The sequence below is a fragment of the Molothrus ater genome, chromosome 9 (assembly GCF_012460135.2).
Source record: "Molothrus ater isolate BHLD 08-10-18 breed brown headed cowbird chromosome 9, BPBGC_Mater_1.1, whole genome shotgun sequence".
In the NCBI taxonomy this organism is placed as follows: Eukaryota; Metazoa; Chordata; class Aves; order Passeriformes; family Icteridae; genus Molothrus; species Molothrus ater.
Window position 1 is genome coordinate 7,072,691 of NC_050486.2, and position 17,079 is coordinate 7,089,769.

At 45.8% G+C, this 17,079-nt stretch overlaps 1 protein-coding gene across 2 annotated transcripts; it reads left to right on the forward strand.

Moving 5' to 3' along the window:
• The first annotated feature begins 171 nt into the window (after positions 1-171).
• On the forward strand, positions 172-16,734 carry IVNS1ABP (influenza virus NS1A binding protein). 2 transcript variants are annotated; one of them, XM_036387355.2, is made up of 15 exons: positions 172-396; positions 5,917-6,148; positions 7,328-7,454; positions 7,766-7,935; positions 8,023-8,098; positions 8,804-8,977; positions 9,366-9,491; positions 10,857-10,964; positions 13,026-13,152; positions 13,660-13,884; positions 13,962-14,083; positions 14,243-14,369; positions 14,452-14,583; positions 14,723-14,896; positions 15,310-16,734. In XM_036387355.2, exons 3-15 carry the CDS (start codon positions 7,344-7,346, stop codon positions 15,561-15,563), a joined length of 1,926 nt encoding a protein of 641 aa, XP_036243248.1. In that variant the 5' UTR covers positions 172-396; positions 5,917-6,148; positions 7,328-7,343; the 3' UTR covers positions 15,564-16,734. The 2 variants fall into 2 exon arrangements, with proteins under 2 accessions (XP_036243248.1, XP_036243249.1); XM_036387356.2 differs by lacking the exon at positions 172-396 and adding an exon at positions 5,236-5,467.
• The last annotated feature ends 345 nt before the right edge of the window (positions 16,735-17,079 follow it).

Here is a 17,079-nt window from a genome sequence, read left to right on the forward strand (position 1 = left end):
CCTCCGCCTCAGCCCCGCCGGGCACGGCGCCTCTTCCCGCCGGCCCGGAGGCGGAGGGGCCGCGGAGGGCGGGGCGGGCGGCCGGACTCGTTTCGCGGTCGAGCGGAGCCGACCGTGGCCGCCCCAGCACCGCCTCCTCCCCTCCCCGCTCTCCTCCCGCCTCCCGGAGGAGGAGGGTCCGGGGCGCAGCGCTCTGCGTGTGTCCGCAGCTCGCGTGGCCTCGCTTACCCACTCCGCTCCCGCCTTCCATCGGCAGCGCCGCGCCGTCCGCTCTCCGCTCCCTCTGTTCCTCCGCTGCTCCTTCCCGGCCAGCCGGGGTTGCGCCTGCGAGTCTTCTTCCCCCGCATTCTGGAGGCTCCCAATATGTTCAGCGCCGTCCGCGCCCAGAGGCACCAGGTACGGCGGGCGGGGGCCGGGCAGGGGCCGTGCGGCCGCGCTTTGTTCGGCGCTGGGCAGCGGGCGGAAGCGGCGGCCCGGGCGGGCGCCCCGCGCTCGGGGAAGCGCAGCCCCTGCGGCCCCGCGGCGCTTTTGTTGCTTGTTCGTGGCCCGTTTTCTTGGGCCGCGGAGTTGCCCGCATGGCCTGAAGGGCGTGAGGCCGCTCCCTCCGTGCCGGGGGAACGGGCGGGCCCCGGCAGCCGGGGAATGCGGTGTAGCCCCCGGCCGGGAGTTCCCGGGTTCCCCGCGGGTGCGGGGCCAAGGTCAGGCGCTGCCTCTTCCAGCGCCACGCTGCAGCCGCAGAGAGGCGTCTTCCCAAACCCGTGCCGTGAATGGCGGGGGGAGGAAAGAGAATCGCGGGAATCCTGGACTTGGGAGGAAATAGCCGCTCCAGGGATGAGCGGCGTGTGCTGATAGCTGTTTGCCAGTGCCATGACCCTCCCTGTCATCTCTACCAGTTCTAGGAAGTGGGAGATAATAGTGGCTGTCAGCTCACATTAGTGCTTCTGGGGAAAGCTGATGAGGGTGAATGACCAGAGCGGTTTGATTTTGGATTTTTTAGGGTTTTTTGGGAGGTGTACAGTATTTTCTGTCTGCATGCACCAATTTCCAGAGTTTTTTAGAATTTTCAGAGTTGCTTCAAGGTAGAAAATGCCTTTGCATTGGCACTTTTGCTGTTCCTTCACCCAGCATTTCCACAGATAATAAATATGAATTGGCTGTAACTTCATGCAGGGTAGAAAAATACTGGCAATGAGAGGTGAAACATCCAAGCATCCGAGGTATTTCCTAAGAAGATGTGTGGTGATAGACTAATGGAAATACAGTCTCATGTCACTCCCTGTTTGTGTGGTTTGTGAAGGGAGGACGTTTTTTTTCTTGTTTGCAGTGTTGGGTGTGTAGACACCACATCTCTTCTGTCAGAAGCTAGAAAATAAGAAAGCAAGCAGGATGTGGTGTTTCGATGGTGAGATTGGTTTAATTTTCAAAAGCAGATTTTGTAGCCACGAGCCTGACTCCTGGAGCGCAGAATGCAACAGTCAGGGAATACTTTCTAGTTAGGAAGCTGTGTACTAGCTGCTGTAATTAAGTCTGATTTTATTTTCATCAGCTGGAATTCTTAAGGAGCAGGAGATGGTAAGAAAGGCAAAAACTGCCCAGAATGGGGGTGGAAGACAAGGAGGACATATAAACAAAACTCAGTGATTTGGTTGTGTGACAGATGTTTGGAGAACTGTGAGAAGTCTGTGTTAATAAAAAAATACACTCAGGGGGTGGGCAAAGGGAGAGGAAAGAACTCAGATTTTAGTAGACTGAATGTGAGGCAGGTTGAAAAAGAGATGTAGATAAGGACTGTGACAGCAACAGCAAAAGTATAAAGTGGGAAGGGAGAGGAAGGGCAGAACCAGTGTGAAAAGGGAACTAATGGCCAGAGCTAGGGCTTAGAAGTGTGGAGGCCAGACCTGGAAGCCAGCGCTGAATGAGCAGCCGGAGTGTTGCAGCTGAGGGTTGTCGCTGGAACAGCAGTAACATTCAAGCATGAAGCCTGCTGCTTATAAATTTTTAAAGTCTGCATGCATAAATGTGTTTGGAAGAGCTCTCTGGGCTTGCTTTCTATAGAGGGCCGTCCAAGCATTGCACCTTCCCGGGCTGCATGTAAGAGATTTTGGAAAATGTCCACAGTACTCTGTCATTCCTCTTCAATTCCTAACCAGTGATAGCAAATATTCCATCTTCCCTCTCCCTGTCCTCACTGTTGGCATGGGAGCATGACTAAGGTTGATGTGCAGTGAAATAGAAAAATTTTGTCTACAAGTCTTAGTTATCAGTGAGACTAAATCTTTAGTGGAAAACAACTGAAAAGTGAATAAGCAAAACAAAATTGTTGTAAATTCCGAGTCTTGCTTTAGATTACTGGTATAAAGAGGCTGGGCCTCTTTAGTGGTGTAAAGTATGTTAATAAATGTCTTGAATGCACACTCAGACATGAAAAGATGATGTGTTTTTACCATAAATAAATGATAATGTATGAAATAAATGTTTTGAGGACGTTTGGTTTTATATTCTGATACAGATAATGGACTGTGAGCAGTCGTAGGTGTGACCTACATTTCTTCTGAGCTGGGCTGTCACAAGCCAGAAAGCTCCGGCTGGGTGTTAGATTCCATTTTTGTTTCACAAGTGTCAATCAAATATCTGTCATTACATCAGCAAGTATTGATGTTAAATCAAAAGATTATCAAGTATCTCCCCCAAAGCAGTGCTTTACCTGTGAGTTGAAGAAGTAGCACATTAATTTGACTAAAAGGTTTGTGCAGAATTGGCACAGCAAATACTGCACATGGAAAGTGGGCTCTATTAAAGATGAGAGGTCAAATAGATGGTCCCTGTGTTGTTAGGTCGTGGGCAAGGTGACTCTGTTGTCTTGGTGGTCACCTGAGGCCACAGCTCCTGCAGGAGGCTCTGCAGGGGAGATGCCCAGGGCAGCACTGAGGATCACTGTGTCTCAGTACCATTGCTATTTAGGTGGGTTTTCTTAAATGTACCTTTAAATACAGTGGAACAGAGGAGTTTAAAAGGAGGGAATCTCCCTTCTGGAAGTCAGGATGTGCAGCCAGTTTATCTCTGAGTGCATGATGAGCTGTGACTCGCTCACGGCCAGTGGTACACGTACATGGCAAAGGAAAATCTCAGTCTGTGCACAACATGAGGCATTCAGGAAACACAGTTACAACAACAAGGCTGTGTTTAAAATTCAGCAGCTGGGCAGACATTTGAGTCCTTGCATTCCTGTGCTGGGAACAGCTGGGGTGCCAGAACACACCATGTGGATGTTCTGTGACTTCAGGCCTGCCTGAGCCTGGTGTGATCGGCTCTTGATCAAGGGAGTCTCCAGCCCCAGTACCAGTCCTTACTGTTAAAATTACGACAAAAATCCAGAGTTTATTGATTACTGTTTAGTTTTTTGCGTCATTTTAAAAGTAAGGGAACAGCTGCTCTCAAGTAGGAGTTTTCTCCAAAGGAATGTGTTGTTCCCATTCTGGAATGATAATTCTGTAGCTTTAATGTGTTTAAAGAAGTGCATTTGGATGGAGCTTGAACAGTCATGGTGTCAGAGGCACCAGGCTTTCACTGGCTGACATCTGGGATGTCAGTCATCTGGGAACATCTCACCTGGCTTAAAAGAATTTAAAAATCCTGGATAATTTTAAAAAAAGCCGCTGAGTTCTTCATGTGCTGAGCTAAAAGGGAGTATAAGCAAGGAGGGGGAGGTAATGACAAAGTGATTTCGATTTAAAAAAATAATTTAAAGGAAAGAGTTTGTTTGCAGTACCTGTTTATGACCTTTAATGCAGAAGAGGCAGTATTCTTGACTTTGCAGTGAATTTTGGCTGATAGTTTGGGTTGAGTTCTAGCAGCAGTACTCCAAACCAAAATGTGAAAAGTGAATTTGCTTGTGCTGTTTAATGCTGTTTTGAGGAATAATATTAGCCATGACATACACAACAGCATTGAAACTCTGTGTCAGTAATTAAGATATTCAAATTCCAAAATGTTCATATTCCTAGATATTCAGATTGGACAATACCATTAGGGACATAAATGAATCCGCATGGGATTGGTGTCTTACACAAAGGAGGGTTTTAACAGACAAATCTTCCATTTCAATCCAGAACTATTTTGGATGACCTTCTTAGGCCTTCAAGTTCCCAAGCAAGTGCATGTGGCAGAGTTAAAACATTGGAAACACAACTGATGTATTACAGCAGAATGTGACAATATACGCCCAGAGATGTAAACTGAGCGAGGCTGATTGTGGGATTTAGTGAGAATAGCTTGACTAGCTGTCCTGTGACTTGAAATGTTTTCGTTAAGGTGAATTTTTGGGGAAGGTGTGGACATCAGACTCTTGAGTTCTGTTTTGAGAAGTTTGCTTGCTTTAAAAATTGCGGTGATTATGCCAGTTGTACCAACAGGGAAGTGTTGACTGCCAAATGCCTAATTAAACAATATTTGTTAAATAGAGCTTGGTGTCAGCTTCTTAACTTGCCTGTAGGATTACAAGAAGAATATACCTTAATTTATTATTACTTAACCTCACCTTTATGTGAGATTTCTTTTCTCAGCGAAGCACACTGGCATTGCAGTGTGTTGATGGAAGTTGTGTGCAGGGGCGCTGCTCCTGCAGTGCCCAGCATTCCGGGTGCTGTGTTCCCCTGATGTGGGACACTGCTGTGCTTGGGAGCAGCTGTTCCCTTCTCCAGGCTGCGTGGCTGTGCCTGCTCCAGAGCCAAGCTCTGCCAGTGTTTGCTCTGCCTGCACGGTTCTCTGCTGGCTGAGGCTGTGGGAATGGAGGCAGTGTCCGTGAGCTGTACGTGGTGGGACAATGCCCTCTGCTGCTCCCAGGAATCAGCCTCCTGCTGGAGCTACTGGGCTGCACCAGGCACCAGGCAGGTACTGCTCCTGCCAAAGTCACCCTGGGCTGGGCGCTGGCCACGCACCACGGTCACAAGGTTTTCTTGCAGGGCACTTTTAGTTTTTGACAAGGAGAAATGAGCTGCTCCTATTTTTAGGAAACCCAGTTCCGAATGTGGCATTTATTCTGTGGATACAAATATAGTGTTGGAACTGAAGTGATTGATGTTTTCCTGAGGTGGCACCAGGGTCATGGAAAGTTCCAGAGTGAATGTCTGTTGCCTGTTCCCTCCCTGCTGCTGCTCCTCCTCCTCTTCTCCCCTCCCCAAAAAATCCTGGCATAAAGAGCCCACCAGCATGTGAATTCCCAGCAAAGCCACCCCAGTCTGCCCTGCCAGTGCCGAGCTCAGCCAGAACCCAGCAGGGTCTGTTCCCAGCAGAGAGACCTTTTACCAAAGAAAGCTGTCATACAGATTCCTGACTTTATAATTTCTGGAAGTAGCGGAGACTGGAGACATGCCCAGTCATTTCAGACATGTCCTTAATCCATCTTCAGACAATTTCAGGCATTCGGTAGAAGAAGGCTATAAGTAGATGAGCACAAGAGGAGCCGAAGGTAGGAGGCTTGTGGATTGTGTTCTTTTATAAAATGGAGTAATTTCTGTTGTGTTACGTGTGAGTTACCTACTTGTGGAAGCAGTAATGATAATAGGATGTGCTGAAGGGCAGAGTTGGTAAGGGATTGGCTAAAAATGGGATTCAGCTGTTCTGACTTTTTTCCTAAGCACTAATTTAGCCCTTTTCTTGTCTCCGGGGGTATAAGGATGATGTGGTTGATTTCTTATTAGGCACGAGGATATATTGGTGTCAATATGGAATTTTTCAGGCTGCTTGCTTTTTGTGGGGAAAAAAAACCCCAAAAAACAACAACAACAATAAAACAACCCCAACTTGTTTGTGAAGAAAAACTTGTTTGTTTGGGTCAGGACTGTGAATCAAGTTTTATGTGAAATATGTGGCAGCGCTATTTGTTGTCCTTACGTGATACCTTCTCCTTTATTGCAGGTTATGATGCATGATTATCACAGAAGAAATTCATGTCTATAGCTCATAAGGACTATATTACATCATCTTCAAGCCTGATAGTTTTGGAATCCACATTGCATCTGCAAACACACGTCTGCTTTTGCATTTCCACAAACATCTTCCTTGTCAGGAGATCCTGAAACTCAAGTGCTCTGTTCTAACACAGTGATACCATTGGGCTATTTTAAATTTACAGTCATATATTTGCTTGGTAAGTTGTACCATTAATTGTGTATACAGTAGTTAATACTTCTGCTGAAATTATGTAAGTTTAAAATCTTGGTGTCTTTTCTTTTATAAAACACAACAGATAGATGTTTGTAAGATTATTATTGCCAGTTTAGGGTTGAATACTCGCAGTAGTAAGTGAATTTAAAATAGATGTATTAACAGTAGAAGTATTTTGTGGGAGCTTTGGTATTTTCATTACTGATTTTTGCAATCCACTACTTCTGGTTTGTAGTTTTCTTATTTAGTGTGATCTTCAGAATTTTCTTAAACTTGAGGTGGAAATAAAAATTGTTTCTGGTAACATTAATAGAATCCTACATATACTCTAAGATTTTTAAGGTAACTGTACTTCTGTGTATGTTAGCAGCTCAAACTTAGAAATCTGTTTTTTGTTTTCAATTACTATTTCAAATTCGTTAGGTCGTGTAAGGGTAATAGTTAAGTGTTCTTAATTAGCTTCTTATTTGGAAAGTGCTTAACTAAATAAGAATCAATTAAAGGAGCTAAGAAATAGCTTCCAGATAAAAAAATTAAAGTTTCCTGAAGTTATTTTCCCAGTCTTTGACTGATCTCCCCGAGGTCATATCTTTGTATATGGCTGAGGTCTTCAAACGAAGTTGTTCTAGCTTTGAGATGATTTAAAATACATGACTGCTGTTCAGAATGTATTAAATTATGTCTGTTTTGTTGGTCATAATGTTTTCATGACTTCCAGCTGCTCTAAAATACTGTAATTTCATTACTCATAAAATTAAACAGAAAATGTTTATCTATCTATTCTACTTCAAAAGCTACTTTAAATTCTCAGTTCTTATTTTTCAGTGTAGCTGGGTTTTGTGTCTGCAAAAAATGCAGCTGGACCAGAGTGGTAGGGAGCAGAAAGTGGTGATGAATAATGATAGCTGGGGATGGATCTACCAAAAAAGATCTTTAGGGAAGGGAATCCATGTAATCCAGTGATTCCCAGCTTGCTCCCACAGAGCTGGCACAGATTCAGCCTGTGGTTTTGAACCCAGTACCTGCTGAAGGGATGTGGCCTCAATCTCTGAAAATCATTAATCCATTAATGCCCCATGTGTTTGTTTGCAAACAGTGTTGCTAGTACTGCTGCACTGAAGCCAAATGCTGTGTGTGTAACCTTTGCCCATTGCATGTGCAGCCAGACCAACACCAAAATGATTCCCAACGGATATTTGATGTTTGAGGATGAGAACTTCATCGAGTCGTCTGTTGCCAAACTCAACGCCTTACGGAAGAGCGGTCAGTTCTGCGACGTCCGCCTCCAGGTACCTGTGCCCTGCCCCACTGGGGAGCCTGGGGGGATGTGGGGGTTACACCACGTGGAGCTGTTGCTTCACAGACTGGGAGATGTGAGGTTTTAGAAGCCCATTTTTCTGAAAAATGCATACTAAAAAAAACCCAAATGGGATGCGCTTGGAGAGAAGTGATCCCAGCTTTCAGCTGGAGACTGTTGATTTGAAAAATTGATTTGAACTGTGGCACTCACCTGAGTAGGCCTTCATGTTGTGAAAATGCAAAGGTAATTACAAAAAATCCTCACCAGCACTTGGGCTTCTTGTTTGTGTTTGACATAAAGGTGTGTGGACACGAGATGCTGGCGCACCGAGCCGTGCTGGCATGCTGCAGTCCCTACCTGTTCGAAATCTTCAACACTGACAGCGACTGTCATGGAGTTTCCCATGTGAAATTTGATGATCTCAACCCAGAAGCTGTTGAAGTTCTGTTGAATTACGCCTATACTGCTCAGTAAGTAGTTCTCATGGTAACTAGAGAGAGGATAGACTTTGATTTGAAAAATCAGAATAATAAGAGCTAAATTTCTCTGTTTAATAGGTTAAAAGCTGATAAAGAGCTGGTGAAAGATGTATACTCTGCAGCAAAGAAATTGAAGATGGAGAGGGTTAAGCAGGTATGGTTCTCAGCTCTTCTGGAAGTCCATTCTGCCTTCCCAGGCTGACAGCATTGCACCTTTTGGTGTTAGTGAGCCAAAACCTGATGCTTCTGTGGAAGAATTGCTCAGCACAAAGCTGCTGTAGATGTTCCTTAGCACTGTACTGATTTGGTGCCAGCTGGATGTGTTGCTTCCACTTGAACTGTCTAGGTGCCAGGGTGTTCCCTGAAGTCATGTTTTGTATTTATGCACCTATGTAAGAAAAACAGCTTTAAATCTTGGCTGATTCCTTACCTCCAGGTCTGTGGCAGCAGTGCTGTGCTTGGTTGTGTTGGGAGCATGAACAAACCTGTAAATCTGTCAGAAAAAAGAGTAATTCACACACTCCTGAACATAAATTTGGTAGTGCTTGACTTTGGAAATACCCTTAGCTGCAGACAGGGGTGCCCTTAAAAAGGGAGTTGGGATCATTAGCTCACCTGATGAGAAGTAGTTTTGAATAGGTGTTCAGTAGAAAAGCATGGGGTCAATGCAGATGTCAGTAGCTTCCAAATGTGTCTGAATTTTTCATTTAAGATGTGCATATTTCTGTGGAAGGCAACATTCCCTGTACAGCACTGCCATGGGGATGACAGCAGAGTCATGACTCTGCAGTTAGAAAACAGCTGCTGTATGTTGGGAAAGGTAATTTAAATTATAAAAACTGTCTGCTTGCACTGCCAGGTTTGTGGGGACTATCTGCTGTCCAAGATGGACGTGCAGAGCTGCATCTCGTACCGCAACTTTGCCAGCTGCATGGGAGACTCCCGGCTGTTGAACAAGATCGATGGCTACATCCAGGAACACCTTGTAGAGATTTCAGAACAGGAGGAATTTCTCAAGCTCCCACGGTTAAAGGTTAGCTTCAGTTTGGAGAATTCCTTCTGGTACAGGATTTCCAAAAAGCAACCTGAGGAGCAACTAGGATTTCCTTCCCTTTGGGGGCAGGAAAGCTTGGTGTACTGACTGCTGCCAGTAATGTGACAATTTTGGATCTGTGTCCTATTCTTAGTGCTGTGAACCTTAACTCTAGAGAACATGTGCTGTCAGCCTTTCCAGGTGTAAAAGGTGATTGTATTTAAATGTGCTGCTTAGTTCCATAGGCTGAAAGCTCCTTGTGGTGTTCTCTGGCTCTGTGGTAAAGAGAGAGTTGTGCTCACTTTGTAAACTACAGCATGCTACAGGGAGAGAGTAAATTCCTACAGAATTCCTAGAGAGTAAATAATCTTTTGTCTTCTCCCTCAAGCTTGAAATAATGCTGGAAGACAATGTTGGCCTACCCAGCAATGGCAAATTGTACACAAAGGTAATCAACTGGGTACAGCGCAGCATCTGGGAGAATGGAGGCAACCTGGAAGATCTAATGGAAGAGGTTAGTCTTTAAGAAAATGGGATTTTGGGATTAATCATTAAAAAAACCCCAAAAAAGCCAATATGAAGGATGATCCCTTTTTTTTTTCTTTTTTTTTACCCCCTTCACTTTTTTAACTGACCCTAAAGAATTTAAATTTTGCTGTAGGTACCCCTAAGCTGAGAAACTGGGGGGGTGTTCAGGTGAGCTGAATGCACTGTTCAGTCTGGTCTTCACTTTCCTTTTTGCTCCCCGTTGCTGTATAGTAGCCTGAGAGTGGCCTGTATCTGCTTTAGTTTGGGGAGGTGGTACTGAGACTTGCCATAGATTGGTGATGTTTTCCTTTGCAGGTTTTGCTTGTAAATGCACAGTAGGTAAAAGCTTCTAATGGTTGTTCCTCCCCGTTGGTTTATCTCCCCATAGGTTTATTAACAAAACTAGGATACCAAGGCTGAAGAACCAAGAAGAGCCTCAAGTGTATTGACACGTACAGAAGCAGCAGTCCTGCCCCAGTGCTCCTAAGAAAATCCGCTGTGGGCAGAGAACGATCATGATGATTTAATGGTGTTTACTTACTCCTTTACAGGATGCATTATTTTCAAACTTGTGTGTTGTTAAATGGCTTTTCTCATGAATACTAATGGTAGATGTAGCCTGGGCAGTGTTTAATGGCAAAATTATTGGGGAGATAGAATTTTTAATTGGCTCCAGCAAACGGACTTTACCAAATCTTGTGAAATTCTTCAGAATTTTCAAAATCTGATATTACAAGGACAAAAGATCCCCAGAAACACTTGTCTAGGCAAAAGTACATGTTGATGCTGTCGTATAATATCAAGTGTATATTTCCTCTTGGAGAAACTAATTTAAAACATCATGTTGAAATTAAGATGCGTTTCGTTGAAACAGCTGCATCTGGTTTCAGTGGTGGACAACAGTTTCTTCCAGAACTTAAATTTGTGTTGTCTTCCCTCATTCCCATACCTTTCTTTTAGAGTCTGTTGGCTTCTCTTGGCCTTTTTTGATGGAGATAAATATGTGTATTTTTCATAGCAGAAAACTTGTGTGCAGGGATAAGGAAAATGCTTGCATGAGACTGTGAATTTGTGTAACTGCAAATTAATTTGCCTTTTGCTTGTCTAATGTTTCTGTGCTGGGAAAACAGCAGAAGCCCATGGAAAATGAAGATTTCTCTCAAGCTGAGAAAGTAAGGAACCTTCACTCCCTATTTTGAAGATTGCCACCATGACATCTGCTTCCTTTTAGTTTTGCCACTGTGCGAACTTGAGATGAGCTGACGAGCAGTGTGGTGCCTGGGGTAATGTGCCTGTAGCTGAGGAGCACAGAGACAGCAGCCACATGGGTGTTCTGTTGTTGTTTTTGCAGGTGCAAACGCTGTACTACTCAGCTGATCACAAGCTGCTTGATGGAAATCTGCTAGATGGACAGGCTGAGGTGTATGGCAGTGATGATGACCACATTCAGTTTGTGCAGGTACCAATTGCAGACAGTCTCAGGTAACCCCAGGTAGACTGGAGCAGTTTACAGCACACCTGAAGTCCTGTGTTCTGCTGGCAGAGAAGGCAGCAGGTGCTGTAGTGGAGAAATGCAGCAGGAGAAGGTGTCTGGCTGGGAGCTGCTGCAGGCCATGATGTGCTCTCAGCTTCTGTCTCTTTGGCAGGCTGGGCTGACTCTCAGCCTTTGCACAACAGAGTGCTCTAATTCTGACTTCAAAATCAATCCTGGCTGTTAGAAGAAAGAAGAGGCAGACAAGCACTCAGTTGTAGGAAGTCAGCTGAGACCTTGTAGAGTTCCCAGAGACTGTAGAGAAACAGGGACTGCTTGGTTTGCAGTGGGGAATGTGTCTTGGTAAATTTGGGCCTAGAAAAAGATTCCAGATCCAAGTTCTAATCCTTCAGCTGCCAGCGTCCGCTTCTTTTGTTCAGCTGCACTGGTGGTGTAGCTGCCAAATCTCTCTGATGCTTTGACTGAGTGCAAATCACTCCTGTGCTTTTTGAGAGGTCTTTTGTTACCATTTTATTTTTTATTTCTTACCAGGTGTAACCCTTCTGAACTCAAGAAAACCACATGGCTTAGTAAAAATGCAGGCTAAGATAGAAAGAATTAAAAAGGACTAACAGTTGTAAATTATCAGTTGCTTTATACAAATTAGCTTGGTTTAAATTTATGAATTTGAAGCAAATACATTGTAATATTTTATAACAGTGAAACATGTTCATACAAAAGGTTTCCTTCATGCAATTCTTAGCTAATGTGTAAAACACTGTCCATCCCAGTATGTGGATTTTAGAAGTGAAATGAGAGGAAAAGGAAAAGCCAGCTAATTTTCCAGTTTGTTAATTGTTTTTAGAAGGCCTTCACAGGTTCTCCACCTCTGGATACCATTTGTAATGCTTAGAAGCAGAGAGGTGAATGTTAAGAAAGTTCATTTTCAGAACTAAGACCAGGACTTCTCAACATTTTTCCATAAATCCTTTCTAATAAGAAAAGTCACCAACTCCAGACATCCTAAACAGTTGAGGGAAGTAACACTAAAAATCCCCTAGATGCCAATCCTAGAAAAATTGTAACTTTTACATTTTTAAATTACAAAACTTTGGATTGTCTGTTGCTGCAATTTAAAGATAAGAGCTTAAGTGGTTAATTGGATAAAGGTTCAGAAATTAAAAAAAAAAAAGCTCTCTACAAGCACGCTGCTTGTCACGGTGAGCTGAGCTTAGCAATCCAACTCCTCTGTGTGAGGTTATCTGAGTTAGGTGATGTGTTTCTGAAGACTTGTGACAGTTTCCATGGAGATCAGGCTCCAGGGAACTGTGCAAGCATCACAGACTTGGGACTGTGGTCATAAACTCTGCTGCTGAACAGTATAGACAGCACGGTAACTTCTGTGCTTCAGGAAGAGCCTCAACAACCCAGCCAACTGTGCTGAAACTGGGCGTTTTGAGTTTTTTCTTAATAGAGTAAAATAATGTAAGCTATAGTAGAAATTTAATTGGAGATGAAAAGAAAGCAGAAATCTCTTGTTAGTGGAAGTATCAAGGGAGTAAAATCCAAGAAACAGCTAATCTGAGCACAGAGGGGAACTGAGGTGAAATTAGTTTGTCTTCAGGGAATGAAGAGAATAGTTTATTCACTTCCAAACAGCATTATATAATTAACTCAAGTTCCAGAAGCAAAGCTTGGGAGTGAGGCTCCTGTGTGGTAGCTCAGTTCTCTCCAGCTGTGTGTTCCTTATATTTGTAAATCCTGCTAGAAATGCTCACTCACTTCAGGGATTTGCAGTCCAGCACCAGCAGTATAAAGCTGCAGTCACAGGATAAAGTGAGTTCCAGGAGAAAAGTGTAGGGTGGTTTTTGGCCACTGTTGCTGGGCAGGCAAGATGTTCTGCTGAAAATATAGGTGTGCTATAAATGCTGCTCTGCGGAGGTGTAGACAAGTGTGCTCTGGAGTAGCTACACAGTGTCTCAGAGAAGCAGAGGTAGAAGGAGCTGTAGTCTCTGGCTAGGTTTCTGTAGCTGCCTTTTGATTTTGCAGAAGAGGCCACCACGTGAGAATGATCACAAGCAGATCAGTAGCAGCTCCTCTGGAAGTCTTTCTCCAAATGCTACTGTTCAGAGTCCTAAACACGAGTGGAAAATCATTGCTTCAGAGAAGACTTCGAGTGAGTAACAGGGGCAGGGGTTGTCTAATAGATGTGTCTCCTCTTGGGTACCTGCCACCTTCTGCTCCCTGGGGATTTCCTTCACATCTCTAAGGAATGCTGAGGTGTTTCTTCTTACTGATGATACAAGTAATTTGTAGGATGCTTCTGATGTACCTAAACTGGGATGACATTCATTTCAGTTCCTTATCAACTAAATCCATGGTGTGTCATCATTTTCCCAGAAAATCCTAAGGAGGCAGCCCACAGTTAATTAGCAGAGCTGTTTTGCTTGGTGTGTGCAAGGAGACTCCCAGCACATGTTTAAGTGGCTGTTGTATGTCCTTCAAGCGCTCTTTCAGTATCTAAAGCATAGTTGTCAATAACACTTCTGGAACCAGTAACCTGAAAAAATGAAGTTTCTGTGCTGCCAAGGGGAGTGGCACAAGCAGCAGAGCCCATTTGGCATCCAGCTCAGTGCCCTTCCTGTGGCACCGTGCTGAGGGTGGCGGTGTGCTGTCCCCACAGGTAACACGTACCTGTGCCTGGCCGTGCTGGACGGGGTGCTGTGTGTCATCTTCCTGCACGGCCGCAACAGCCCCCAGAGCTCCCCCTCGAGCACGCCCCGGCTGCTGAAGAGCCTGAGCTTCGAGCTGCAGCCCAGCGACCTCATTGAGAAGCCCATGTCCCCCATGCAGTACGCGCGCTCGGGGCTGGGCACGGCTGAGCTCAACGGCAAGCTCATTGCAGCGGGTGAGCCGGGGCAGGGGTGCTGGGCCGGGGGTGGGCTGGTGCCTCTGAATGCGGGGCCAGTAACCTCTCGCTTGCAGGGGGCTACAACAGGGAGGAGTGCCTGCGCACCGTGGAGTGCTACGACCCCGAGAAGGACACCTGGACGTTCATCGCACCCATGAGGACGCCGAGGGCCCGGTTCCAGATGGCGGTGCTGATGGTGTGTGGGGTGGAGCAAGCCCGCACCCGGGCTGAGCTGAACAGGGCACACTGAACAGGATGGCTCTAAAGTTGTTTCTCTGTAGTTCCACGGTTACCTGAGTGCTCAGAAGCTGCCTGGTGTGCTGAGAGCTGACGGGTGTTGGTTTGTTCCTCTCAGGGGCAGCTGTACGTTGTGGGTGGGTCAAACGGCCACTCGGATGATTTGAGCTGTGGAGAGATGTACGAGCCCGACATTGATGACTGGACCCCTGTTCCGGAGCTGCGCACCAACCGCTGCAACGCAGGTGAGGCCTCTGCGGTGCCTGACTGGGGGGGTGGAGACTCAGCCAGTTCTTACTCACTTGCCATTCTGTCCTGTATCAACAGGAGTGTGTGCCCTGAACGGAAAGCTGTACATTGTGGGTGGTTCTGATCCCTATGGCCAGAAAGGACTGAAGAACTGTGATGTGTTTGATCCCGTAACAAAGGCTTGGACGAGCTGTGCTCCCCTTAACATCCGTAAGTTTGTTGGGGAGCTGGGCAGGAATGGGGAGAAAAGGGCAGCTGCAGAACTGCACCAAACCAAAAACTACAAAAACCAAAATTGCCCCTTTGAGCTGCTGGTGCTGGTGGCTGACTGTGCTGGCTTTGGTTGCAGGGAGGCACCAGTCGGCCGTGTGTGAGCTGGGGGGATACCTGTACATCATCGGCGGGGCCGAGTCATGGAACTGCCTCAACAGCGTGGAGCGCTACAACCCCGAGAACAACACCTGGACCCTGATGGCGCCCATGAACGTGGCACGGCGCGGCGCCGGCGCGGCTGTCCGTGATGGTAGGGCTGGGGCTGCTGCCTCAGGGCCTTTCGTGTCTGCTCTGATGCGAGTAGAATACAAAGCTGTGCTCCTTTCTGGGCAGGAAACGATACAGTAGGAGCCTGGTTAAATGCCCAGTTTTAAGTAAAAAGAAAAACCTCTTGGTTGTGGGACATTCACTGCACCTCTTTGTTTTGAAAGTGTCACTGTGCAGCTTCTAGAGCTGCACCTGTTTGAATTTATACTTTGCTCTTACTCTGAATCAAATTCCTGGGCAGGAGACCCAAAGCAGATCGCTCCTATAAGTGCAGACCTTGACCAGGCCAAGGTCTGTGCCAACACCTGGGTCCCTTGGGGCTTTGTTGAGCCTCCTGGTGGGAGCACAGGGCCAGCTGGTGCTGAGCAGTGAGCGTGGCTCCCTTTCCTCCCACAGGGAAGCTCTTTGTGGCTGGAGGATTCGATGGCACGCACGCGGTGAACTGCGTGGAGATGTACGACCCTGCCAGGAACGAGTGGAAGATGATGGGCAGCATGACCACGCCAAGGAGCAACGCTGGCATCACCACCGTGGCCAACACCATTTATGCAGTGGGGGGCTTTGATGGCAACGAGTTCTTGAACACACTTGAGGTCTACAATCCAGAGTCAAATGAGTGGAGCCCCTATACCAAAATTTACAAGTTTTAAGTGAATTAAATTCCCTTTTCAAACTAACAGGCTTAGTGATGTAATTGTGTTTCAGTTAGAGGTACACCTGTGAATAGGGGTGGGGAGGGCATAGATGTTGCCAACAGCAACACAGAGCTTTTGCATATTGCATATTAACGTGCTGTATATATTTGTTTTGGAAAAAATATTGAGATGAAGGGTTTTTTTGTGTATTTTAGATCTTTAAAGGTTTTGGTTTTGTTTTAAGATTTTGATGATAATGCAGGAGAAACTAGACTGGGCATATCATTTCAGGAGCTTCCCCCAGTATTTGTCACTTTGCACATTGGATGACTTCTTGGAGGTGTGTTCTTGGGGCAGGAAGGGTAAAATTTGTGGGGGATAATGTTTTTTTCTTTCATCAGGCCTTGGTTTCCTTCAGTAACTGGAACAATCTGTAACAAGAAGCCTTATTTAAATAGATAAAATGGCTATTTTTTTTATTAAAAAAAAGCTGACATGCCTCTGCTAATACCTTATCTTTTACAATTGCCTTTTTATAACAGTTTTTATATACTCAGCAGAGTATTTTGTCTGTTGAAATGCAAATGGCAGATAAATGGTGATTGAAACAGAGACAGCCTTGGAGTTTCTAGAGCCCAAGTGGGACAGTGGATTGCCCCCACAGGTGAGCTGCTGCCTCTGCTGCAATAGTGTGAGTTAGTCTGCACCACCTTCCTTAGAGCTGCATGGGGATTCTGGACATGACACACCCAGACTTTCTAGGGTGGGAAAAGGATTCTGGCTCCAAGTGTTTTGAGGAGAATGCAGAGCATGCTTTCTGTACAGCAGTTTTGTTACTCTGGGTGAGCTGATCTTTGTACAATAATAGTTTGGGGAGGGAGGTTCTCATGGGTTTTTAACTCTTGCCAGCTGGCAAAGAAAATGTGTTGTAGTACCTGTCTTAAGTTTATTTTTCTAATATTACCAGCTGGAAGTGTGATAGAACACAAATAACTTGATTTTGTATGTGCTCATAGTCCTGTTTTAGTTCACTTTCTCTGTTCCTATGGATCAAACATTGGGGTGGGATGACTTGGTGTCTAATGTGTAGTGCTGCACATCTAACTCTGGGTGCCAAACTAGCACTGACTGCTTGCTGCTGCTGCAAACACATTAAAGGTACCTTTTGGGAAACCCTTGCACCACAGGCGTGCCCTGACCTGGCTGTGTGTCCTTTTCTTCAAGGAGGTGGTGTCCGAAGAGAGACAAAAAGTGACATTTCTGATGGGTGTAGGCAGGGAGAGCTAGAAAGAGAGTGGGCAACAGAAGACTCATCTTCCACACCAGCCCTTCCCAGCTAGCATGTGCTGCAGCTGCCCCCATCAGCAGCTTTGAGCCAACATCCCCACCCCACTCCTAGGGCTGGAGAGCCCCCATGGGAACAGCCCTGCACAGTCACTGTGCTCCAACAGGGATTCCACCCCAGTCCCTGGCACAGGGTCCTGGGCAGGACTGTGATGCACTTGAATCCACAGGGACTGGGCAGAGCCAC

Coding starts and splice junctions, on each gene's coding strand:
- IVNS1ABP (XM_036387355.2), top strand. CDS start 7,344: ATGATTCCCAACGGATATTTGATGTTTGAGGATGAGAACTTCATCGAG. Junction 8,099..8,803: donor AGATGGAGAGGGTTAAGCAG/GTATGGTTCTCA, acceptor TTGCACTGCCAG/GTTTGTGGGGACTATCTGCT. Junction 10,965..13,025: donor ACCACATTCAGTTTGTGCAG/GTACCAATTGCA, acceptor TTGATTTTGCAG/AAGAGGCCACCACGTGAGAA.